This window comes from Centroberyx gerrardi, chromosome 7 (genome assembly GCF_048128805.1).
Source record: "Centroberyx gerrardi isolate f3 chromosome 7, fCenGer3.hap1.cur.20231027, whole genome shotgun sequence".
NCBI classification, from domain to species: domain Eukaryota; kingdom Metazoa; phylum Chordata; class Actinopteri; order Beryciformes; family Berycidae; genus Centroberyx; species Centroberyx gerrardi.
In genome coordinates, this window is record NC_136003.1 from 32,476,739 (window position 1) to 32,504,062 (window position 27,324).

Below are 27,324 nucleotides of genomic sequence, written 5' to 3' on the forward strand. Positions count from 1 at the left end.
CTGCACCTCGTCAACAATCACCACAATAGCAAGCAGATGCTGCCTTCAAGTGGCGTCAGAAATATTGTAATTACAGGTAGAGCGCGCTTGAATGACTCAATAACATGTAGTCAGGGGCAAATATTTTGTTTTCGTTCTGTGATGTTGACCTCCAATTACTTGAATTTTTTCAATTGGTCTTGTATGCTGTTCTCTAAAGTAAGGAATTATACCAAATGAGCCTTAGCTGTTTTGAAAAGTAATTCTGAGACAGTAGTAACTCTATACAGCAATGTCTGTCTTGAAAGTGTTAACAATGTTGACAATGTTTACTACACTAAAGTTGTATGTAGCTGCTATCACTAAGGCTAGCTTGGTGAGCTAGCCTCTGCCGGAGGCTCTTTGCTGTGAACCGGATGCAGTGTCTGCACAAGCCGGGAGAATCGATCGCTGCTTGGGCAGGTTTCAGCCCACGGCAAGCGTACTGTGTCCACACAGTAATGTGTCCTGGGTTACACCATCTGGAGTTAACAAAGACGGCTAGACCTTCTCCTTTCTTCTTACCGCTTTCAAGTGTTTTAAACAGTACTTTTGAATTTTGGGCATTCTGTGAGATCAAGGTGGAGAAGTAAGTTGCTTGTGCATCATTAACTGCAGCATTGTATTTCTTCATTAAGTCTTTCATGTACTCATAATGAACGTGGAGTTTGCAGGCCTTCCATTTACGTTCTACTTTGCGTACCTCTCTCTTTAGAGAGTAGGTGTGGTCATTGAACCACGGGGGACTTTTGAAGTTGATTTGGTTCTGGTTCTGACTGGAGCAACTGAACTCAATGTTGCCAGGCATAGATCATTAAAGGAGTTCACCAGAAGGTCAGTGTCAGGGAAGAGAGGCCGATCAGAAGAGAGGGACGAAAATGCATGCGAAAATTTACTAGCTGTTGTTGAGTTAATGATGAGAGAGTGAATGGGGTCCAATGTAACTTTAGGGAGCGAGAAAGAATACAAATTAAAAACAATACTAAGATGATCAGACACACAGATATTAATAAGTTCCATCCTATCAATCTTCAGGCCATGTGATAAAACAAGATCGAGAATATGACCCTTATCATGAGTGGGCCCTGTGGAGTGTAAAACAAAATTAAAAGACTCTTCCCCTCGCGGGGGAAGAAATTTCCCCACAAGTGCATCACTAGGACAATATATATGAATATTAAAATCTCCAATAATACAGACCCGGTCATATTTAGGTAGAAGCAGAGACAGCAGGTCAGAAAATTCTGAGATAAAAATGCCATTAGGTTTAGGAGGGCGGTACACTAAGAGGAACAAAATAGCCTGATGCTTGTTAACAGAAAATATTAGGCTTTCGAAGGAGGAAAATTCCCCACAGGACACAGGCTTATAGAAAAACTTGTCTCTAATAGATGACAGTGACCCCCCCCACCTCGGCCAGACAGCCTAGGTTTCTGAGCATAAGATCTTTTTATTCTTGTATTCTCTTATATTGTCAATATATAGGCTATTATCAATAAAGGATCCCATTACCTGGATGACTGAAAAATTATCTAATGTACTAGTATGTATTTTAAATAGTTCCATTTGTCAAACAAATAACTAACCTGTATATATCTAAAAGTGCTCCCTTTCAAGTACTTTGTAAGGCCTGTAAGGCCTTTGGGAGGCCTAATGTGGAGTTACATTAGGACTATGGTCACACTATTTTCATGTCTTTCAAATGTTGGGATTAGCCCAGGTGGTACCAGAGTAGCCTACATTAAGACTTAATTCAGATTTTTTAAACGGATTGTAACAGACTGAATGAATGAAATATGAAAATAAAATATTATTTGAGATTTGCAATATTTGTGACATTGTGTAATGGCAACTGTCCAGTCTGCAGAATTGGATTTATCTTATGTGTCTAGGGCAGTGGTTCTCAAAGTGGGGTCCGTGGCACTCTGCCAGGGGGTCCGTGAAAAGTTTTCAGATTCATTCATTTAAATTATCATGTTATAAAAAAAAGTTTTTTTAAATTTTTTTTTACAAAAGGCTTCATAGTTCAACGAATAATATTTTATTTTTTAAATCTAAAATAATTCATAGATTACATTCTAATCTAATGAACCTATAAATTTAAAAGTCAAGCACGAGTCAAGCAGAATAACTGGTACGTCAGTCAGAGCGTGCCTCCGGCTGCTAGCGTGCTACGAAGATGGACAGATTTTTAAAACGACCGGTTACGGCTACAAATGAAGTAAATGAAAAACAAAAACAAAAGTAAGGAAATACGATGAGGAGTATCTCCAATATGGATTTACTGAAGTGGAAGGGAGGCCGAAATGTCTTATATGCCTGCAGTGTCTTGCCAATGAGGCGATGAAGCCAAATTGAAGAGGCGCCTCGAGACCAAGCATCCAGATGATGTAAAAAAACACCGGTCTGTTTTTGAGAGGAAGGGCGAGGACTACCAGCAACAACAACGGATGTGACAAAGTGGTTTGGGATTGTAGCAATGTTGCAGATGTTTTGCAATCTACTTGATACATATGTTGCAATGCAGGCATGTGTTCAGTTTGATATAGCCTGCATTTATTTTATGATTAGACTTTTATCAATCATTACGTATGAACTAAGAGTGAAACACTTTATCTTGATATCTTGATATCTATCACTTTTTGATATCTTTATCTTTCTAATACATTTCTCTTGTGTTCTTTCACATAACTAAGACTATAGAAGTGTAAAAAATAGGCAACGTCAGATTATTCCAAGGGACATACATGTCAAGTCAAGTCCCCCTCCAGGGTTTCCCACACATAGAAAACTTTGTGGCGGGCCGCCACAATATCAGCACTGACCGCCACAAATTTTCTTTTTTTTCACTATTTAATCGTAGAACTGCGTGTAGCGCATTGATTCGCTCAGCCCCTAATTGCTCCACCCGATCTCTCTCTCTCTCGTTCTCCCTCTTTCTCTGTCTCTCGCTCTCTCTCTCTCGCTTGCTCTCTCTGTTGCCCCCCCCTCCCCTCCCCTCCCCTCCCCCCTCTCTCTCTTGCTCACTCGCTCTCTCGCCGGACCCGTCTGTTCGCCTCCCACTGCACACGCGCGAGGGATATTTTTTTTCCATGCCAAGAAGACGGCCGACTGAATTCCCGAAAAGAAGAACTAACAGTTAACGTTACTCAGAATACAGCTGAGTTTCCGAGATTAGCACGCTGTATATCTTAGCTGCTAGTCAGTATCCACTGAGTGGACTGATAACGTTAATATTCACTTTTTAACTCTGACTCTGAATGTTTGCTCCCTCAATACAGATTAATATTGAAAAATATTTTCAAAGAAGGAAAAGGACTGGTCCTGAGGAGGAGCAGGACAGTCTGGACCAGAGGAGCTGAGCAGTAAAACAGAGTAGATAATAATGTTACAGGCTGTAATGTAACGATGTAAAGATACAGGAGAGACTGACAGCAGAGAGATGCAGCAGGGCAGAGGGGCAGAAAAGCAGATTTCTCTGTAAAAGGAGTCTCATTTCTATTCTTCACCTTGTAGACAAAAGCAAGCAACAAACAGAACAGTGTAGCACTGTTTATATTTTTAAGTTATGTTATCTTTGACACAAAGTAATTTAGATATATACAGGTTAGTTATTTGTTTGACAAATGGAACTATTTAAAATGGAGTACATTAGATAATTTTTCAGCCATCCAGGTAATGGGATCCTTTATTGATATTAGCCTATATATTGACAATATAAGAGAATACAAGAATAAAAAGGCACTCAGACGCCTTGTTGATGAGAGAGGTCAGAGGAGAACGGCCAGACTGGTTCTAGCTGACAGAAAGTCTACAGTAACTCAGATAACCTCTTTACAACTGTGGTGAGCAGAACAGCATCTCAGAATGCAACACGTCCAACCTGGAGGCGGATGTCACTTTGGTAGCCGATTGACATTGAGCTGAAAGCTGATACCTACCCAGTATTAGTAAGGTGTTTCATAATGAAGTGCTCGGTGAGTGTATAATGGCTACTGACTTAATGGTTTGTGTTTATTTAGAATTTAGTGAAAAAATAAATAATGAAAAGGGGACAGGACATCAAAGACTTCTTTATCCAAAAGAAGAAACCATATCAGACAGATATTGCAGGTCAGAGCCAGCATGAGAGGGCCAGCCAGGGCTACATCAGCAACATGAAACTTGTATGAAATGTATGTGGTGGTAGAGGCACATACAATAATCATAGTCATTTCTTATATCAAATTTGACTTATAAATAACTCTTATAAATACTTATAAACGTATAGACTTATAAATACGCTGTATTTATTTCTGATAGAATTTTTAGATTTTCCGAGGGCCCCCCCTAACTAGTTCTTGGTCGCCCCCCCCCCAGTTAAAAAAAATCCTGGAAACGCCCCTGCACACAAGGTGACATTTTATACTTTATTACAAATACTTTCACACAATATGATCCACCCGCTCAAAAGATAAGGGTTCAAGGAATCCAGAAAGCTTATCAGATTGGTAAAATTCAATTTGTAAACCTTTGCCGGTACGCTGGAAATTTTCTGTTCCATCTACATGCTAACGTTAGGTTTTTAATGCAGGGACCCGGACTGACATCCCACGCAGTGTTGTGTCAGTCCCACCGGGGCTAGTCTAGGCCCTGCTTTGCAGTTGCTCACAATGTGTGTGGGTAATATGAAAATAACATTTAAATGTCACAAACCTGCTCTGTGTAACCGCACTTCAGGATTTAAAACAGCGTCCAGCAGCTTTCGTTGTCGGTCGATCTCCTCTTTTGAACGAGAAGCTTCCTCCTCGTACTCTGCTATCGTTCTTTCAAACAGCCCAAATATCTCTTCAACAGCCGCAGTTAGTCGCTGCTTCACCAACGCTCTCAGGTTTTGGACTTTAGACATTTTCACACAGTGACAAGAACGTTTCCTCCTGAACTATTTACTGACAAACTTTGTCCTTCAATCCTCCAATAGCTTCACAGCTAAACCATTCATCTGAGTCCATAAGAGAGAGGAGCTTCTTCTTCTTCCTCTCAGAGCTAAACGGAGCCTCGGCTCCAGTTTATATATCCGCGATAGTGTCATTCATATATCCACAGTCTTATGTTGGTTAATTAAAGCTCTAAGCTAGACTTTTGAAAGGAAAAAATCGGTAAGTAGGCCTCCGCTCAAGCATGTTTGTATACTCCGGTCGCCATCTTGCGCGACGTCACAAAGCTTTTTTTTTGCCCTGACTCCACCTTCCGTTCCCGCTTCTTCCCATGATTTCGGTTCAATGTAAATAAATGTAAAAGGAATAATGCCATGGTTTTCAAAAACTGCACAATTCTTCATTCAGTTAGTTGATGGTTCTTATTTCGGCCGAACAAAGTTTAAAAAGAAATTGAAGAAACTCCTAAATCTGAAACATCTTTTAATTAAACCTCCCTTTCTTTTACTGTGATGTGTCGATGAAAGCTAAAATGGCCAGTGGTGGAAATAAGATAAGATAAGATAGCACTTTATTAATCTCCTTGGGGAAATTCAGGAAAGAGTACTAAAATATACTAGGCCTAATAGAATAGAATAGAATGGAACATAGAATATAGAATAGAATAGAATAGAATAGAATAGAATACTTCTGGACATACGAGACATGACTTATAAAGTAATTATGAGCCCTTGTTTAGAGTATACAGTCAGTTGGACAACGCAATTCCACGTAGTTCATTAATCAAACATGTTTAAAGTTTCCTGGTAGGATCACGTTCCAGATCAATTCAAACAGACTTTCTACCTTCATCTGTAGAGGAAACATGGACAGATGCTTCCTCTCCCTTTTGATTTGAGACTTCTTTTCCCTTACACTCCAACATTCAAACCCAGAAAGAGATTAAAAAACGTTGTTTCACACTACAGTTACACTTGTCTATACATACCTGAGATTTAACAATTATCACATTTTTTCAGTTAGAATAGTCCATTTTTGGGAACAGTGTCTAGGGGGCAGGAACAAGATTTCATATGCACTATGATGTTCTTGAGGTTTTCAATAGATATAGGAACAAATTAGTCAAAATTAGCCTCTTGGTTGAAGATACCAGCATCAGGGAAGTCACAGGAGGGATTATTTGATTTCGTATCAACTTCAACTCTTAGTAAAAAAATAAACAAACATTTTCACAGACTACAGGAGAATGGTTAAGAGCAGTACTAGAAGGAGTATTGATTGATTCCTCAGCAATTTAGTAGGGGTTTTTTTAGCCATCAGTAGGGATATTTCATATGATGCTTGTAGAAAGTTTACTGGAAACTTGTGTTGCCTTCCTCAGTTTATCTCGACAAGTCTGAAATTCAGACCGCTTTCTGTTAAAAAATTCTGCAGTCTTGCCCACACAGGAAAGATGTTTTGTGTTAAGATAGCACTGTAGATGGGCCGGTTTCATGGCGTGATTAGAAAGAATCTCGCCGCAGAGGAAACAAAGTGGTTGGGTTGCCTCGGTGTTGCTTGTGGTAAATCCATACATGACATAATACTGACATGTTTTTGTATTCTCAATCTTCCCTCTTCTCCACTGGGATAGCATCGCCATCACCAGTTCTGCTGCTCATTGGATCACCACTGTTCTTTTTCAGCCATTTATGTATTTTTATTTCCAAGCGTGGAAAACTTTGCGGCTAGCTAAGTAGCTGACACAGTTGACACTGTGAGAAACCGCCATACAGACGCTGTGCAGAGTGAGACTGCGCGGGCAGCATTAACGAATCAAAGCCTCACGCTTGCAATGTTGCGCACACAGTATGCTTTTTAAAATCTCATCATGAAATGGTGGAAAAAAATACAATATGTTTGACTTTTAATGAGCAAAATTTTTTTTTTTTCGCATTTCAAAAATCTTTCCAAGGACCCCCTACAATACCGCCACAGACCACTAGAGGTCCACGGACCCCCTGGTTGAGAAACACTGACCTAGAGTAAGATGGCCTCGGGCTTCAGGGAAGAGGGAATGGGAAGTTGTTAACACAGATTTGATAGGGATTCTTGATAAACTTAGAGGAACAGCAGAGAAGAAGTTAGAGAAACTGGGAGATATTTATGATTACGGGGTAGCAAGGTTTGGTATTTATGAGAAAAGGAAGAAAGTAGCTGCAGAACCAGTTAAGTCTAGGCGACAAGAGATGCAAGAGAAGAGAGATCTTCATGTGGTATTTTTGGACCTTGCTAATGCATTTGGATCTGTACCACCTAATCTATTGTGGGAGGCATTTGATTTCTTTAGGGTCCCAGATAGCACTAAGAATCTAATAAGAGCATACTTTCAAGATATTCAGATGAGCTTCACTACAACAGAGTTTACTACAGCCTGGCAGCATCTTGAGACAGGAATTATGGCAGGGTGCACCATTTCCCCCTTAGCTTTCACTATGGCGATGGAGGTAATTATTAGGGCATTAAAGTGGGTAGTAAGGGGGGAAAGGCAGCAGGCAGGGCTGCGCCTCCCACCCATTAGGGCATATATGGATGATATGACTACAGTAATGACTACAGCTCCTTGTACAAAAAGGCTGCTGAATAAATTGAATGATAACCTGAATTAGGCATGGATGAAGGTTAAACCGAGTAAGTCAAGGAGCATATCCATTGTTAAGGGGAAGCTAGCAGGCAAAAGGTTTTACATAGACGAGGAAGCTATACCAACAGTTCTAGAGAAGCCTGTCTGTCAAAAGCCTAGTAAGATGGTATGATACAAATCTGAGTGATAGGGAGCAGGTTCAGGAGATACGGCAGCAGCTAGTTGGAGGTATTCAGGACATAGAGAGATCAATGTTACCAGGCAAGCTAAAGAGAAGTTGGAGAGGCTGGTCACTTCATACGTCAGGAAATGGCTAGGAGTTCCACGCCGTCTTAGTAGTGTAGCTTTTATGGAAAAGGAATTCTGGAACTACCTATATCAAGCCTAGCAGAGGAGTTTAAATGTGCAAAGGTAAAATTGGAGTTGACACTGACAGAATCTAAGGATCCAATAGTCGTGTTAGCAGAGCGGAAATGGAACCCAAGAGAGGCAGTACAACAGGCGCAGTCAGCTCTAAGACATAGGGATATTGTAGGGCAGGTACAACAAGGGTGAGGGGGCTTAGGCCTGGGGATAGGGCAACCCTTATGGAGTAAAGCAACTTCATCAGAGAAAAGAAAGATGTTTGTAGGTCAAATACATGGTGTGCCAAGGCAGTGTCTCAGGCAAAGCAGGGCCAGTGGATGAAGTGGGAGAGTGTGGAGAGGAAGAAACTCAGCTGGAGAGAGCTATGGAGGATGGAGGCAAACCGCATAAAATTTATTATAGGTTTTACTTCTGTGTTACCCTCTCCCCAAAATCTTAGCGAATGGGTAGGTGAGGATCCTGCCTGCCCATTGTGTTCAGGCATAGCTACACTTAGGCATATGTATACTATCAGGTTGTAAAACTAGTTTGTCTCAGGGAAGATACACCTGGAGACATAATCAAGTACTTAGGTGCCTAGCAGCAGAAATTGAAAGTAAGCGACTAGAGATAAATTCATTGCCTGATAGGAAAGAGAGTACTAAGATTAAGTTTGTCAGAGATGGAGGAAAGATCAGCAGGGAAGCCATTTTAGGCAGGCAGTCTATAGGGCCGCTAGGGGCAGGGCTAGGGGTACAAAGTAGCCTAGTTAGATAGTTTACCTGAGCTAGCCCTGTGCTAGCATTAGCTTGGTAGCATGCTTAAGTTAGTCTCGTGTTAGCACTAGCTTGGTAGCATTCTTGGGTTAGCCAGGTGCTAGCATCAGGTTGCAGGCATGTTTGGGTCAGCCTTGTGTTAGCAGCATGAGTGAACATAGCGAGTCAGAACTTGTTTGGTAATATGACTTACAGCCTGCATAAACGGGACCTAGGTGTCTAGTAGAATATCGAGGTAGCCTTGTGCTAGAATTTGTTTGCAATTTTTGTTTGCAAGTCGGTTTGCAAGTCGGTAGCAACCATACCTAAAGCCTGCACAAATGGGGCCTTTGATTAATCATGTGACTTATATAAACATTGAGGGTGGCTGGACAGCTGCTTGAAAAGTATGTGTGACTTGGTGGGGTTTAGATGTAGAGTGTAACTTAATGTTCTGAATAGAAAGGGATATTGATGGTAGTGTGTGTGAAGTAGTGTTGTTGATAACAAGGTGCAGGTGACAGCGAAAGTAGTGTAGTGGACTTGGGTCTGTTGAGTCTGGGCAAAGAGGGGGGTGTTTCTGGGACGCTGGAATACACTGTTGAACCTTCTTGTGGTGTCGTGGGCCTAATTCAACGAAACGTCGGTAAGGAGGGTGCCCACTTGATAGCCCCAATGATTTGCCTACGATCACTCACCCTGAAGCTAGAGTAGGTAGCTGGTGAATGTTGCTGCCTGTCTTATGGTGCTGTAGATTTATGACGGTGTAGCCTGATGTTTGCTATGGTGCTCATTGGTATGGTAGTATATAATTCTGTTAAACTCTGAATTGGATCTATATGAATGCTCACTTTGGATTATGGCACAAGGGATATTAACATCATATCCTGTGTATTGATAAATGCATTGCTGATTGTATTTAATTGTGGGCTATGAATGAAAAAGATATGAAAGATACAAAAAGTAGAGCAAAACTTTTCTGACAGATTAGCCATTTGATCTGTTGAATCATAACTTTCTCCTTTCAACAGTGAATGTCTTGACTGATGTTAGATTCTGTAATACTCAGTTTCTTTCATGTTAACTGATGACCTCCATCTTCCAACCATCCTGAACAGCCTCCACCTAAATCTCTCATCTTTTAACCCCCACTGGAGTCAGACTACAACACGTGCCTGAAAGTGTGAATGTCTCTGGATCTCTGGCAATAACAATGAGACAGTGTCATCATTTCACACATATGTTCTCACATGCCTCTACAACTCTGTGAAGAAGACTATGGAGCGAGGGGGGAACTGGAGCTGGCAAGCGGTACAGGAGTCTGGTTTCTATCTTAGACCTTGTTACTCTTGCAATTTCATGAAAACAAATCAAGGGACAAAAAGCCTCTATAAATTAAAGGTGGACGATATCGACAAGATCAATGTCAAAATTATTTCAATTTCAATATATAAAAAAATAAAGAAAGCTTCTGCACAGCTGACAGACGGTATTAGTGGAGGGAGGAGCTTCATCGGCGCCTAATGGTGTTTTATTTCCCAATAGCAATATATGACAATATTGATTTTCATCTCATTGAAATGCACGGCAATATAAAGTAAGATAAAAATGTTATTTTCTAATAATATTCCCTAATTTATTTCAGATCTAATTTCAGAGACACTTAAATTATTTACATTTTATCATTAATATAGAACAGAACTGTGTATCACAATCACTCGATCGATGTGATAGATGATACCACAATATGTTTCTACTGAAAGAAACATATTGTGGGAATGCCAGTTTATTGTGGTGTTACTGCTGAACAATTCAGCTCAACCAGCAGCTCTGCAGCCTCACCTGCTGCTGCTCTCACCAGCACACTTTTGGCTTCTCACATGTGAAGGCTGACTAACACTTCTCCCACAAACACTGCAGCTGTAGTGTGTCTCTCCTGTATGGACTCTGTTGTCCATACAGGAGACTCTGTCCTCTTCAAGTTTCCATTTTGACTAAAACTTTTACCACAGACTGAGCAATTAAATGGTTACTCTCCTGTGTGGATCATCATGTGTGTCGTCAAGCGTCCTTTACGACCAAAACTTTTACCACAGACTGAGCAATTAAATGGTTTCTCTCCTGTGTGGACCATCATGTGTCTCTTTAAGTGTCCTTTACAACTAAAACTTATACTACAGATCAAGCAATTAAATGGTTTCTCTCCTGTGTGGATTCTCATGTGCGTCGTCAAGTGTCCTTTATAACCAAAACTTTTACCACAGACTGAGCAATTAAATGGTTTCTCTCCTGTGTGGACTCTCATGTGTTTCGTCAAGTCTCCTTTATGACCAAAACCTTTACCACAGACTGAGCAATTAAATGGTTTCTCTCCTGTGTGGATTCTCATGTGTATCGTCAAGTGTCCTTTATAACCAAAACTGTTACCACAGACTGAGCAATTAAATGGTTTCTCTCCTGTGTGGACTCTCATGTGTTTGTTCATGTTTCCTTTTTCACCAAAACTTTGACCACAAACTGAGCAACTAAAGTGTTTCTTCCCAAGAACTTCACTGTTTTTCTGTGAGTCTAAGCCTGACTGAGGTTCACTAGTTTCCATCCAATCATCATCACTGTCTTCAGTCTCAGGTTCAGAAGAGTCTGAAGTCTTGCCATCACTAGTTGGTTGTAAATCACTAGCTGGATCTAAGTTCCTGGCTGGTTCTGATACTCCACAGTCCTCTCCATCAGCTTCTGTTTTCATCTGTTCAGTTGAGCTGCTGGCTAGAGGCTCTGCCTCTCTGTTCTCCTCAGTTTGGTTTTGATGAAGCTGGGAGGACTGAGGTTTCTCTTCCTCATCTTCACTCTTCACAGGGACAGGAGTGGATGGGAACGTGATATCAGCCTCCTCCAGCCCTTGAAGCTGCTCTCCCTCCTGACTGGTCCAGACTTCCTCCTGTTCCTCTTTAATGTGGTGGGGCTCTGGGTCCTCCTGGTCCAGACTGGAGCTCCACTCCTGCTGCTCAGGGGGAACCTCTTCTTTACTGACCAACAGCTGCTGGACGTCTGGAGGTACAGCTGAAATACAGACATATACACATTAAGGAAAACTGACTGTAAGTCAAACTAAACTTGTCACCATTACTTCATAATGTTAATGAAATCAATGATGCTACCTTTGCTGCATGGACATAGCCACATATGAGGACACTAAGGTGCAGACTCCAGTATTTTCTTCCTATAAAACTACAAATTTTCTCAGCCGCAAGCATAGACTATCGGAGAAACTCAAGGACTTCACCTGCCTCGTGGACAGTCTCCTGGACTCTGGCAAACAGTATAATTTCTGGCCTGTTACCCCCCCCCCACCCCCCCCTTGTTTCTGTGATGTGAAGTTCAGCCGTCTACGCCAACTCCACATCTGGCTTAAGGGTTACTGTAGGAGCAGAGATATTCCCTTTGTGGATGATTTTACTTAATTCCTGAACCGAACTGAGCTTTTCAAGCGAGACGGCCTCCACCCTTGCCAGGGAGGATCACATCTCTTATCCACGAACATTGAACAGACCTTACGCTCCTGCAAGGCTTTTACCTCCTGACACTCAGTGAGTCCAACCGGTACTTTCTCTGCTTCAGATATTCACTTAGCTCCTAGCTCATGTGTTTCTCATATTCCTGTCGTTGATTTTAAACCCCACAAGCAGTACAGTTTTAATAATCAAAATCACCCTAAAAATGTTTTCCTCAAGTCATTTTCTTTCCAATAGGGCACACAATGACTTCGATCTGGCTTGAGCTACCAGTTCTAACATAATGGTTGTCACAAATCCATGTAATGTCAACCTCATTCCCAGAATCTTATGCACTCGTCTGCTTCGGCAGAAATCTAGACCAAACGGTGTTTCTGTAGACAATCTTTTACAAATCAATACCCAGCCTCTTGACATAATGCCTACATCTTCTGTTACTGACAAGCACACGTCTGATTTAGAATCTCTGCTTGATTTTAAAGCACGCCATGGTCTGGGTCTCTTGCATTTAAATATCCGGAGCTTAATCCCAAAGTTAGACTCTGTCAGTGTTATGATAAATGAATCATCTCCGGACATCTTTATCCTCACTGAAACCTGGCTTAACAGAAAAATATCTAACTCTGACATAGCCATGCTATGCGATCACTGGCTGATTCCATGTATTAAAAATACTAAAATTATGAAATATAAAGCTGGTATTATTACAAAAAGGAATTTTAGACATTTTGTGGAACAAGGTTTTCTGCTTGACTTGTACTATTCTGATTTAGGAAGAATCTGTGCCATTCCTGAACCTGACTTGGCCTTAGATCACTTCTCTAATGTTTTTAATTCTATTGCTGATAAGCATGCCACTTCTGAATCAAAAATAGGTGCAATCCGTGGTTTTCTTCAGAAATCTCTGCTGCTGTTCATATCAGAGACAAGGAATTGTCCAGAGCTAGAACTACTGGCTCTCAGGTTGACTGGCAGAGATCACTAACAAATCAGATATATGTGAACCTTTTAACCATCATTTCATCTCCTCTGGGCATTTATTTTACAGGCTGTCTACTAATATTGTCACTGACGTTAGTGGCACAGTGGCGCAGTGGTAGCGCTGTCGCCTCACAGCAAGAAGGTCCTGGGTTCGATTCTCGCCTGGGTCGCTGTTGGCACTGGGGGTATGTTCTCCCCATGCCTTCGGTCTCTCTATCTCGTAAAAAGGGCCTTTTTGTGTGGAGTTTGCATGTTCTCCCCGTGCTGACTTGGGGGGGTTTCCTCCATATAACATCGATAAGAACCCCCACTTAAAAAAAAAAAAACATGCAAGAAGATCGTCGCCTGACCAGCGATGAACATTAAAAAAGAAGTTGGCCCCCGGTCCGCCGCTCCTGGCCTGCCCCCCGGAGGAAGGACGGGCCAAGATGTCCGTCCTGTTTCTCGTTTCTCATAATTACACCCCTACTTCTTCAGTAGAAACCCTGTCATGACTATAAATTCTCTTTTAGGCCTATAAATTACACAGACGTTTATAAGAAGTTCAAAAGAATTTGACAGGAGAGGATCCTTGCCATCTGCGTCTTAGTGCTCTTTTAATTGCCACTCCAATTGCTCACATTTTTAATCAAACAATTTTCTCAGGCAGCATCCCCAAGGTTTGGAAAGCTGCACAGGTTTTTCCCCTGCATAAAGGTGGCGATACCAGTGGTCTAAACAATTATCGTCCCATTTCCAAGCTTTCCTGTCTTGCCAAAATTTTAGAATCATTAGTTAATGCACAAGTAAGAGCCTTTTTGGGCAGGTATAGCATTTTACAGTCACAGCGCTCAGAGTTTAGACTTGGTCACAGCACGATAACAGCTTCAATTCTGGTAATAGATGATATTGTCAACTCTCTGGATAAAAAACAACATTGTGCTGCACTCTTTGACTTATTGAAGGCATTTGACACCGTGGATCATAGCATTTTACGGTATAAGTTGTCTTCCATTGGATTTGATGATGTTTCTCTTAACTGGTTTTCTGCTTACCTTTCTGGGAGAACTCAAGTTATTGTTGCTGATGGTGTTAGATCAAGCTCACTTGAAATTAGTAAAGGAGTTCCACAAGGGTCTGTTCTTGGCCCACTTCTTTTCACAATCTATATAAATAATATAATCCTTCCAACATCATACTGCAATGTCCATTTTTATGCTGACGACACAATCTTGTATGCCTCTGGTTCTTCACCTGACATAGCTGTCTCGAACTTGCAGTCCGCCTTTGATACTTTTCAAATATCGTTAGTCAATCACAAACTTGCCCTGAACTCTGATAAAACTAATAGTATGTCTTTTTCAAGGTCTCACTGTGTGAATAGCATTATAACTAATATTGAACTAATAATAAATAAATAATAAATAATAATTATAGTAAATAATATTCACACTTTAAATGGGACCCAAATTGAAACTGTAGATTCTTCTAAATACTTAGGAATTTGGCTGGATACTAAACTATCCTTTAAAACCCATGTAGAACACCTCTCACAGGCTGAAACTTAAAATGGGATTTCTGTACAGAAATAAAGCGTGCTTTTCGATGCCTAATAGAAAAATTATTGTACAATCTACAACCATGTCTGTCTTTGATTATGGAGACACTCTCACACTGTATTCACATGCTGTCCCTTCCACGTTAAAACCACTTGATGCAGTGTACCATAGCACCCTCCGTTTTATTACCAGTGATAAATTTCATACTCACCACTGTGTCCTATGAAAAAGTGGGATGGTCTTCTTTGATAAAAGGAAGGGAAATACATTGTATTTTTCTTCATTTATAAGGCTCTGCTAGGAAAATTACCCCAGTACCTTTCTTCTCTCATCACAATTAAAGCCAGTAAATATGGTACCAGTTCTCAGGATTACCTAATCTTAGATATTCTACATGTAAATACAGAGCTTGGCAAAAATGTGTCTTTGAAATTAGAATCCCTTGTTTCTTTAGAAAAGTTCAAATTCTTAATCCATGATTTTCCTAACATTGACATTGACTGTACTGTAAACTGTTTCCACTGATTTGTCTTTGTTTGCTGATTGTTTGCTGTGTAGCAATGTATGAATGAACTTGTGTCTTTTTTATATCTGTTCTGTTGTTAACAGGTCTCTCTTGGAAAAGAGATCTTGATCTCAATGAGACTTCCTGCTTAAATAAATAAAGGAAATATAGACATTGGAAGTAGGGGTGCGGCCGCACCAGCAGCTCCACTTTATTGCCTCTGGTCTCCTGGTTCAGTTTATATGCATCATTAACTAGGGCAACAAGTTCCTTTCACATCACTTTGTGTGTAGGCTGTGTAGTTAGAAACCTTTCATAATATGAGATACTGACTTACTAATTTCGTAGACCCACAAAACCGGGTCTGATTGAGAGAGCGAGGCAGATGAGAATCTCCCACAGGCTAACAGCAGCCTGAAGTGGCTGAAGAGCAAAAGGAGGCAACACCAGTGAAACTGCTTTTATCAAGCGAGCCTGGTACCTTAAAGGATAGCTTCAATGTCGTTAGAAAGCCTGTCAGCCAGTGAGACCTAGTGTTATGACTAGGTCTGGGAATTGATTAAAAAAGAAAAAACAAATTAATCACACAATTTTCTGTGATTAATCGTAATTAATCGCTTTCCCCCCTTAAGACTGAAGCTTGTAATCATAGATATTTAAACGGAGAATGACCAAAGAAATCACTAAATCACCAAATTAATGTTGAATCAACACAAAGGAAGTCTATTTGAAGCACAGATCCTGTACAGGTTCACTAATGTTACTTAAATACCACAAGGTAATAACGTTACTTACTGTTAAAGTGTGTAGCGCAGCAAGAAGACGAATAGCAAAGTTACTGTTTACAAATCCCGTTATTAACGTAGGTGAGTTTGGTGCAAATTGTAGATTGTTAAATTTCACTTTTGTTTTCACAATGAGAGACTCGGGATCGAGTACAAAGCTGCTGGTCATCACCAAATGACAGACATGACCTGATGTGACATGAGGCGCATTAGAGATCGATTTAGATACATTTCTATACCTTGACCAACTTTTGATTTAGCCTATGTATGGGAGACACTGAATCTCACAGCCAAAGATACCCTCTGTCCTCGGCTGCACTGCGGGAGAAAAAAAAGCTATTCAATCGTCAATTGCGTTATCTTTTTAACACGTTAAATTCAATTGGACTGTGCCAAGGGTGTGGATGAGAGGGGGGAAGCAATCTGTTTTGGATTTTTGTATATTTGTTTTTCTTTTCCTGACAACCCTGAAGTTCTATATATAGGTTATTGCTAGTATTACACTGTATAGATGTAGAGACTAAACTACTGGCTTGTATGTCAAAATGGTAAATAGCCATTTCTACTTTAAGTGGCACCCCTGCTACTAAGAGGCAATGGTACTGACCAGTTGCTATTTAAGCAGTGCCTTGATTTCGTCAGTGTGTGTGACTGGCTGTAATTTTGTTGACATTTATGTTTACCATCATTAGAGTGTTGTGTACACATGAGGAATAATTCTTGTGTTCAGTATTACATTTTCATTATATGTTTAAATGGTATATTCTCAGCTATTACAGCTTGAAAGATCTCAGCAGAAAGTCATGGAAGGTTTATTTTAGAGCCTACATGTTGATGTCTGTTGGGATGGCTGCACGTTGGATAGGCGGATGCTCTGGAGATCACCGAGCTCTTGGAGATGAACTCCGAGAAGTCCGAGTTGCCTGGCAACAGCAAGCGATGGAATAGTGGCTCTCTGATGATGGCCCGTCCAAGTCAAAGTCGTACTCACTGGCTGTCCCAGCTGTCGATACATGACTTCTCCATAGGACAGGGTATTCTTGAATATCGCACAAGATTATGACAGGCTGCGGTCTGATGAATTTTGACTGATGATAGAGTTGAAACAGAGCTTCTGACTTCTGACGAGCCGGTACCATGCGGTGGAAAAGCGGCATAACTTTACTAATCATGGGTCACGGGCCCGGCAATGATTACTTCCAATTAACTTTAAAAGCAGGCTGAGATGACAAAATATAAGCGGTTTGTAATAAGTGAATAGCAAAACAGCAAAAGAACACAAAGTATCTTTAGTGGTAAGTTAAGTCAAGTTTGATTTATTTATAGTCCAATATCACACAGCATGCCTAAAAGGGCTTCACATGACCGGTAAGTAAGTAAAAAAAAAAAAAAAAAGTAAAGTAAACCCGTAAAGTGGTGAATTGGTTAGTAGTCTTGCTGCAGCATTTTGAACGAGCTGCAGTTTGTCAATACAACATTTTGGGTAAGCCAGAAAACAGAGCATTGTAATAATCAAGTCTAGAAGAGACACAAGCATGGATAAGTGTCTAAGCATCTGGCATGGACAGAATGGATCATATTTCAGATATATTCCACAGATAAAAGGCAGTTTTTCTAATACTGTTAAAGTGTATTTCAAATGAAATATCAGGATCAAACAGGATCTGCTGTTTTGGATCAAGAATGATCATCGTCTTCGTCTCGACCAGACCTTAGATCGGGCCCAAAAAAACAAGCCGACCCTACCCTGTCTGAGCCCGGCACGGCCTGTCCCATTGGCTGCATTTATGGGCTCGAGCCCGGTTTAAAACCGAAATTTTCTTAGTAAATTGGCTGTTTATAAGTAGCTAAACTAATTCTGAGTTGTTTGAATGACAAAAATCTGTTCAGAATTACGTGCGGGATCTTGCTGAATAGCCTACTTCAACTCGCAAAGGACTCGCAAAGCGAGTGTGGTGCCGTAGGCAGCGAAAACCCGACACTTACATTTCAAATCGTAAACCTTTGATTGACTGGTGATAAAAACATAATTGACACAAGGAATTAACAATTAGACTTTGCGGATTACAGAGAAATTTGAATGACAGAAATCTGTTCAGAATTCAGCACGGGATCCATGGTCATCAACCTGCCTGCTGTGCGCACGGCGCCAGAGGAGAGGAGGAGACGCTGTGCCGCTGCTGACTGAGATGTGAATATGTATCGATCACAGTGATTGATACATAAGGTTTAAGGTTACAATGTTATAATACATATAACATTCTGATTATCAAATAGCTTACTACCCACCCCAATTATATATATATAAAAAAAAAGACTTTAGGCTATATCTCTGACCACGAGAGCGGCCCGGCCGAGGAGTGCAGACCATTATGTAAACAAACGCACATGGCTCACGTGTTTTGCGTCATCGATCGGTTTTTGCAATCGGCATCTATAAAGCATTATCGAAATTCTCCGATCTCATATTTATGCTAAATATCGGCCGATTCCGATTGCTGGCCGATCGATCGCGGCATCCTTAATATATACTGTATATGTAAACTTAGTAATTAAGTGGTTTCGCTCCCTTGTGGTATTTCATGTGACTCTTCACGTTTCCATTTTGACAACAACTTTTACCAAAGACAGCAATTAAGTTACTCTCCTCTGTGGACTATCATGTGTGTCTTCAAGTGTTTATTGTGACTAAAACTTTCACCACAGACTGAGCAAGTAAATGGTTTCTCTCCTGTGTGGATCATCATGTGTGTTGACAAGCATGTTTTATAACCAAAACTTTTACCACATACTGAGCAATTAAATGGTTTCTCTCCTGTGTGGACGATCATGTGTGTCGTCAAGTGTCCTTTACGACCAAAACCTTTACCACAGACTGAGCAATTAAATGGTTTCTCTCCTGTGTGGACCATCATGTGTCTCCTTAAGTGTCCTTTACAATTAAAACGTATACTACAGATCAAGCAATTAAATGGTTTCTCTCCTGTGTGGATTATCATGTGTGCTGACAAGTAGTCTTTATGACCAAAACTTTTACCACATACTGAGCAATTAAATGGTTTTTGTCCTGTGTGGACGATAATGTGTTTCTTCAAGTGTTTATTTTGACTAAAACTTTTACCACAGACTGAGCAATGAAATGGTTTCTCTCCTGTGTGGACTTTCACATGTTTATTCAAGTCTCCTTTATAACCAAAACTTTTACCACAGACTGAGCAATTAAATGGTTTCTCTCCTGTGTGGACTATCATGTGTCTGTTCAAGCTTCCTTTATCACCAAAACTTTTACCACAAACTGAGCAATTAAATGGTTTCTCTGCTGTGTGGACTCTCATGTGTTTGTTCATGTTTCCTATTTCACCAAAACGTTGACCACAAACTGAGCAAATAAATGGTTTCTCACCTGTGTGGACTCTCATGTGACTCAGCACAGCTCCCTTGCGGCCAAATCTTTTACCACAAACTGAGCAACAAAAGCGTTTCTCCCCAAGAACTTCATTGTTTTTCAGAGAGTCTAAACCTGACTGAGGTTCACTAGTTTGGATCCAATCATCATCACTGTCTTCCGGCTCAGGTTCAGAAGAGTCTGAAGTCTTGCCATCACTAATTGGTTGTAAATCACTAGCTGGATCTAAGTTCCTGGCTGGTTCTGATACTCCACAGTCCTCTCCATCAGCTTCTGTTTTCATCTGTTCAGTTGAGCTGCTGGCTAGAGGCTCTGCCTCTCTGTTCTCCTCGGTTTGGCTTTGATGAAGCTGTGAGGACTGAGGTTTCTCATCATCATCTTCACTCTTCACAGGGACAGGAGTGGATGGGAACTTGGTGATATCAGCCTCCTCCAGCCCTTGAAGCTGCTCTCCCTCCTGACTGGTCCAGAGTTCCTCCTGTTCCTCTTTAATGTGTGGGGGCTCTGGGTCCTCCTGGTCCAGACTGGGGCTCCACTCCTGCTGCTCAGGGGGAACCTCTTCTATACTGACCAACAGCTGCTGGAAGTCTGGAGGTATGGCTGAAATACAGACATATTCACATTAAGGAAAACTGACTGTAAGTCAACCTAAACTTGTTACCATTACTTCATAATGTTAATGAAATCCATAGGCGTCATGAATGGGGGAGGGGGGCACGGGGCACTGTTTGACAAAGGCCACCCACTATATAAGAATGTTGAAAAGAAACTTTAGGTTACTTACGTAACTCTGGTTCTCTGAGTAGCACAAGTGAAATGTCTCACTATGGGATACGCTCCCTCGCATAGCTTCAGAAGCATTTATGGTAACACTTTATTTGAAGGGGGGTGAATAAGGCTGACATAACACTGTCATAACTATGTCATGAAAACTGACATGAACATGAATTAAACTTTATAAATGTTTATGACTGTTGTCATTAAGTGTTATTTGGTTGATAATGTCACTTTGAATGCAAAGTTGACACTGTTCTAGATGTCTCTGTCATGACAACTTGACATTAACCAAAGGGACATAACCTGTCATAACCATGTCATGGCAGACTTCATTATCAAACACAACTAACTGTGTTAAGATTACATTAAATTGTCATATGTGGTTGTCTTTGACAATGGCTGTCACAAGACCATCATAACTGTGTCATAGAATTTGGACATTACATAAAGTGTTCTAATGTACAATTTGGTACATTTATTTCTATTTTGCCAAACAGTGTCACCCTGCACTGTACTGGTTTTCTGGTAAAAATGTAAACAGTTTGGTGCAAATACAATTTAAGAAAAAACATTTGTTGACTTGTAAATTGCTACTGTTCAGGTCTTTCTAAAGCCCATATGACAACTGCAATAATGTTTCAAGTTGTGTTTATGAATTTTGATGCAACTCCTGCAGAGGTGCATTTGGCATGCTCGGTTATTTTATCTACCCAAACACTCGTTTGAGCTTGTTGGGCCATTTTTCTGGGTTATTTCCACAGAGTTGGGTAGTTTTTGTGTAACCCAGCTGCTGGTTTAGTGGCTGGGTCAGCCTCAGTGACAGTTGAGACATCGCAGACAGACCGCCCCTCCCCTTGTCTTCACGTATCTGTCCAGCTGCTGACTTGTCTACAAAAAGTGTCGGTTTGTCAGCAAGCGGTCTTTTGGACTCCTCTTCTGCAAGGAAGCAGTCCTCCTTGTCCTCTTTGTGCAATTCAGGGGTAAAAGCAAAAGGTTTGTATCCACTTTTGTACCTATTTGTACCTAAAACTATCAATCCGTAACCAGAGTTAGTGGCGGATATGCATGAAGATGGCGAAATGATGACAGTTGTTAGCTAATGTTAGCGCTTGCTAGCATTAGCTATCACGCTAACGTTAGTCTTTTCTTCATGTACATGCTTCATTTAAGGGTCACATAAAAAAAAAAACGTTTTGGAGGAAGCGGGGGATGTGTTAAAGTTAACAAAAGTGATCTAATGCTGCTTTATCACGATATATCATGCTAGTAGAGATGAAAGTCAACCAGCACAATGTCAACAACCAGACTTGTTTCTAATCAAATTTTTTCGCAGGTGTTGGAGAAATTCGATAGCTGGTTAGCTAGATATAGATGTTACCAACTCAATTACTTAGATGTGAGGCACATGTTTTTTGTTTAATAGCTAGCTGAATATCAGTACTGCTTCACACTTCATCACATTTGGAATGAAACCCAGTACAGCCGCCATATTTAGGGGGCTTCTTGGGGGGGGTGGGGGGGGGTTAATCACTAGGGTAATTTTCTCATGACATCTGCATATGTGTGCTAGTATGTTCAACAAACAGTGTTATATGAAACTGGAAAACTGATGGCTAATTCCTTGCTTTTTAACTTTATCTTTACATTATGTAATGATATTATTATGTACATCAAAGGTTGGAACAAACATGGTGCAGTACCTCCAACAGGCTGAGGTGTCAAGGCCATTATGTTATGGACTTTTTATGGGCTTGTTATAATATTACAATTGATAGGGGAGGCTAGGGGAAGATGCCCCTAAGCCAGGGAAGATGCCCCTAAGATGGGGGTCTTGCAGGAATATGGCTGCTCCCACCAGGAGGAGGACACCTCCTCCAGGAGCTCCGGAAAAGCCCGGAGGAGCTGCTTAGCAGCCCTCTCTCTTAGCCTGGGTAATTTCTTCCCCTGGTAGAGAGAACAGGGGCCTCCGCTGCGACAGCAGGCCAGGGAATTTCCAGCTTTTCCTCGCCGTGTTTGCACAAGTCATGCATGTCGGCGCTGAGAGTGGGAAGGGGGGGGAGGTGTCACTCCCCGAGCAGCCAACAAGGGGACTGCCACTGACATGGTGAGTCAGGGGAATGAAAGAGGAGTCATCATCATCCTCATCAGACACGAGACTCCTCTCCCATAGACCCATCCTCCTCCTCACACTCGAGCAGGAGGGGCTCCTCCGCCATTGGGTCTGAAATATCCAGCAACGAGCCCCAGCCTTGGCTAGCTGGTATAGGGGTTTCGTCACTAACACTGAGCTTGGGAGCATGCGCAACATGGTGCGGTAGATTAAAACACAATGCGGAACTTAAACCTCACTGTCTAATATCAAACATTGATCAACCAATTATAACTGTTTATTAACAAAACCTGTCAACAGCTGTTCGTTCTTGTTTTGGTTCAAATAATTTCTAGCCGACTGAAAGTTACCGGCTTTGTTAACGGAGCACGGAACACCAAGCCCTTCCCCAGATGACTTATCCACAGGTGAAAGCACAAGGATCAAAACCTCACGCCAGTCTGCTAAACGCTATATCTGGGATTTGGATAGCCCAGAAAACACTCATCTTTCGCTACCACAAATGACCTCTAACACTATGGAGGTGCTCGAAGCCATAAAAAAAATGGACATACTGGTGTCATTACAAGAAGATGTTCGGGAATTGAAGGACAGACACACGATGAAGCTGAGGCACTGAAAGGAAAGGTGAAAGTTTTACAGTAAACTGTAAACTATGTCTCTAATGAGAATTTCAAACTTAAAGAGAAAATGATGGACCATACAGCCAGATCCATGAGAGACAATTTAATCTTAAGAGGGCTCCCCGAGAAGAAGGATGAAAACGTGGAGGACACTGTCAAAGCCTTCTTTGCCAACGAACTATTGTTACCTCCGCCAAGGAGGTTATGTTTTCGGTGCTGTTTGTTTGTTTGTTTGTCTGTTAACAGGATTACGGAAAAACTACTGGCCCGATTTTCATGAAACTTCGTGGAAGGGTGTAGCATGGACCAAGGAAGAACCCATTACATTTTGGAGCGGATCCGGATACAACTCACGCACAAGCAATAATAGCACGAACCTTGGCGGAGGTCTGAGTGCCCTTCTAGTTGGATAATGAGACTGTGAATCTAATCACCTTCCACTGAGCGCACAGGCTGGGCAGGCCGCATGCAACAAGGAGAGGTAGTGGATATTGCACCTACAAAGATGCATTACTCAGCAAAGGGCATCGAGCGATTGGTGAAGTTTGAGCACTTTAAGCATAAAGAGCTAATTGTTGCACAAGGACGAAGACTGGCTGGAAAACCCTATGGAATAAGTGAACAGTTCGCACCAGAGATTGTGGATAGGAGGAACAATCTTTTTCCTGTGCGCAGAGAACACAAGCTAAAGGGAAGCAGGGTAAGACTTATCGTTGACAAACTATACATTGACAGCAAGCTCTATAAGGATAAAGACATTATCCCATGGCTGTTTCCACCCACCGATATGGACATACTTTAACTTTAATGTCCCACCATAGGCATATTCATATCATATGTTGGGCCAGCTTTATTAACCTTTGCCCACCGCACCACTAGCAATTCCCTGTGTTATGCAGCATATTGTAACATTTCTTTATGTAGTCTTTGTCTATTGTCTGTTTGTTGCGTTTCGTTTCCTCAAGAGGTAGTGCACATTGGATAAGCCTGCTGTTTATTTGTCCTTAAAGGAATAGTTCACCCAAAAATGAAAATTCAGTCATTATCTACTCAGCCCCATGCCAGCTGAAACTCGGGTGAAGTTTGTTAGTCCATACAGCGCCCTGAGCTCCACAGCGGAGCGGCGTAGAAGCCTTCTCCAAAACAACTGAAGTTGCTGGGGACCTGACTTTACCAGACTTCATGGTGAAAAAAAGTAACGGAAAATAACCATAAAATGGCTCCATGCAGCTTGTCCAGCATAGCGCAAGTCTCCGGAAGCCAAACGATCCCAAAGTGACTCGAAATGACCGACATTTACACCGTTATTTAGCTGAAATCACCACTCTAGGTGTTACGTCATGTGTGCGCGCACCCCGGCCTTGATTGGTAAGACTAGCTCAAATAAGTAGAAACAAGACTTCCGGTTTGCCCGTTTAGCCTTCAAAATAAAAGCACAAGATTTGAAAATAGGTAGAAATACTGTTTTAAACCAATTACTTATTAATCGTCATATTAGATAAGTCAGCACCCATATTAATAGCGTATTGATCCCAAACTGGGGTTAGCTTAGTGATAGCAGCTAGCGACAAGCTACCACCACGGAAAACTCTAGTGTTTGGAGACTACTGTGAACTTCTCTAAACGTCTTACCTGTGGAGAAGGTTAGCAAAACCTGAAAGCAGCTCCAGAAAACCAGCGCTCGGTGATGGAGTTGTGCACACATCTGTGATCAGTTAAGCTAGTTAGTAGTAGCAACAGGCGAGAGATAAACTTCTGAAGTAGAAGAGGTGATTGAATGACTGAGTGATGCAGCGTCAGCCTAATATATAGGAGGGTCGATGTGAGACATCGAAACAAATGCTATGAAAGAGAACATGACATACCGGTCGGGATTGGATGAGCTCTTGGAATTTGCAGTAAGTTGTGTTTACTGACTTGGAAGCAAGTTAACGCGCTAACTAGTGTATTTGCTAGATAGCTAGCTAGCAAAATAGCATGTTGGCTAACCTAACCTAACTTGCCGAGGGTAAATGCGCCATGACACATTTAGACCTATTTATCATATCTTTTAAATGGCTATGAAAGGGAGGCAGCATCATGCGTGTCCCTCCAGTAGTGAAAAACCGTTTAGCCATGATGGCGTTACAGGTGTTTCTCTCAACATGGGCTGGGCTCTTCAACTGGTGGTCCGTGGGCCGGATATGGCCCGCAATTGATTTTTTACAGGCCCTTTGATTAATTCCCATGAACTCAGAGAAAAACTTTTCATCCATTATAATTTATCTGTATGCACTATTGTTCAAATCTTAACCCTCCTGAACTGTTCGAAGACGCATCAGAGCCGCCCGATCATTTCTAATCCATTTGATATTTGCTAGTTAAAATCTGCACTGCGACGTCACTTCATTATGCCTTTCAACATTGGATAATACAACTTTAACGTCCCGACCGGGACAGCTGACGGTATTGCCTAGCAACGGTAAACCTTTCAGCACTTTTAGCAATAGGCTAGCAATAGCGTACCAACGTTATAACAAACAGATATTCAAACTGACGGTTAAATTCTCACCTCCGGTCCTCTGGAACGGACAGCCCGCTCTGCCTATGTCTGTCTCTCCGGCCATTTCCTCATCCAAACTAGTCTGGCCTTTCGCTATTCTTTGGTAAACTACTGAACACACCAGAGCAGCTGTTCCGCCTCCATGTTAAACATCTGCCTCCTGCCTCTCCATGGTCACGTGAGTTGTTACGTACAGCAGCTCAGTCGGGCAAGATAATCTTACTAATATCTTGTAGTGTGTGATGCACCATCATTTTCTAAACTCAATGTGAGCTTGTTCGCCATTTGAGAGAAGAAAATCGGTTAAGTTTCTCCTCATGTGCGCGATGCAACGTGATTTCAAAATCGGTTAGGATTTTAAAACTCCTGTAATGTGAGCCCAGCTTAAAGTCGACAGAAATTCGGCAGTTTGACAGTGAGTGGACTGACAAGTAGCCTACTTGTTTGTGCCAGTTGGTACGAAGCCTGTGTGCTTACTGTGCAGTGAAACTGGTTTGAGATTAAGGAATACAACTTAAGGGCCGGTTCACATGGTAATAAAGATAGGCTTACTAGATTGCATAATACAGTATTTTGCACTCCACTTTGGAATTATACTTTGTTTAAAAATAATGTGAACTAGATGAGAAGACCAAATTGCACTTGTGAACATACATGAAGAGCTATACTTAAAAAAATGAGAAATAGAAAATCTATGGCCCCTCAACTGGTAACATTTGAATTATATGGCCTCAATTGCAAACTAGTTGAATACCCCTGGGCTACAGGAGACTTGCCTCTTCGATCCGCAGTAGATGTGGTGTTCAGAGTCTCCTACTGTTAAAGAAATTCACTTGGTGACTACCATTAACCCTCATATAAACAAAGCACACTAATGTCAAGACAGCTCCCATAAAAAAATAATATTTGATTCTCCCAGCTCCTCTCTCTTTTGTAGCAATTCATGAAACCAAATCTACTACTGTGTAATGTGACTGTGTAATTTATTTACTTTAGAGAGCGAGTAAAATAAAAACAAGCCAGTAAAGGAATCATCCTCCATTTTTATATGAATATTCAGCACCGAAAATAAAACAATACCCTTATAGTGTGAATGCTTGAGCAACAATATATCCTATCGTTGTAATTTACAGTTATCGTTCTAGATGTGAATGGGCCAAAATATATCCAACATCTATATGGTCACAATATCACAGATTCAGGCTTTAAAAGTAAATATTTTTTGGTTTTGCAACTTCCAAACATTTACAATTCCATTCTCTCCCTTGCAAAACATTTCAGTCTTTAGTCAAGAGGTTATGTCTAACTGTAAAATAGCTAAAGTTTTCTCAATCTGTATAATACAGACTGTGTAGAAAACTGTTGTAATTGTTACAGTGTACTGGATCACAGAGTACCAGAAACAGGAGTCTAACAAACCCGCAACGTTGAATTTTGTGGAAGCGTCCCTACCGGGAATCAAACTCGGGTCTCCCGACTGAGTCTGCAGCTCCCTGCACACTTTCACCCAGGTGAGCATCAAATGAACAAAGCCATCCATAAAGTAACCTAATGCAGTTAACGCTCTGGAGCTCTGGTTTTAGGATTAATGAGCTCTGAGACACGAGGCTATAGGCCAAGCAGTGCTCACAACACAAATATCATAAAATGTGTGTGAGTAATGTGAAAATAACATTTAAATGTCACAAACCTGCTCTGTGTAACCGCACTTCAGGATTTAAAACAGCGTCCAGCAGCTTTCGTTGTCGGTCGATCTCCTCTTTTGAACGAGAAGCTTCCTCCTCGTACTCTGCTATCGTTCTTTCAAACAGCCCAAATATCTCTTCAACAGCCGCAGTTAGTCGCTGCTTCACCAACGCTCTCAGGTTTTGGACTTTAGACATTTTCACAC

At 41.3% G+C, this 27,324-nt stretch overlaps 3 protein-coding genes across 5 annotated transcripts in view; all 3 read right to left on the reverse strand.

Annotated features, from left to right (window-relative positions):
* The window catches only part of LOC139911338 (uncharacterized), a 279,947-nt gene that overhangs the window by 62,722 nt on the left and 189,901 nt on the right, over window positions 1–27,324 (reverse strand). The window lies entirely within an intron of this gene.
* Window positions 1–27,324, reverse strand: part of LOC139911337 (uncharacterized) — a 59,870-nt gene that overhangs the window by 3,776 nt on the left and 28,770 nt on the right. Inside the window, exons 1-2 of one of the 3 annotated variants that reach the window (XM_078284775.1) lie at window positions 19,436–19,936; window positions 18,615–19,303 (exon numbers count right to left, since the gene is read on the reverse strand). In XM_078284775.1, coding sequence (XP_078140901.1) covers window positions 18,615–19,303; window positions 19,436–19,664 — 918 coding nt within the window. In that variant the 5' untranslated portion in view covers window positions 19,665–19,936. Of the gene's footprint in view, window positions 1–10,515; window positions 10,557–18,614; window positions 19,937–27,324 lie in introns of those variants that run through there. The other 2 variants (XM_071898850.2, XM_078284774.1) reach the window with 2 other exon arrangements.
* LOC144539496 (uncharacterized) lies at window positions 10,342–11,558 on the reverse strand. The gene has a single exon (XM_078284784.1). It carries the CDS (start codon window positions 11,398–11,400, stop codon window positions 10,687–10,689), a length of 714 nt encoding a protein of 237 aa, XP_078140910.1. The 5' UTR covers window positions 11,401–11,558; the 3' UTR covers window positions 10,342–10,686.

Coding starts and splice junctions, on each gene's coding strand:
- LOC144539496 (XM_078284784.1), bottom strand. CDS start 11,400: ATGAAAACAGAAGCTGATGGAGAGGACTGTGGAGTATCAGAACCAGCC.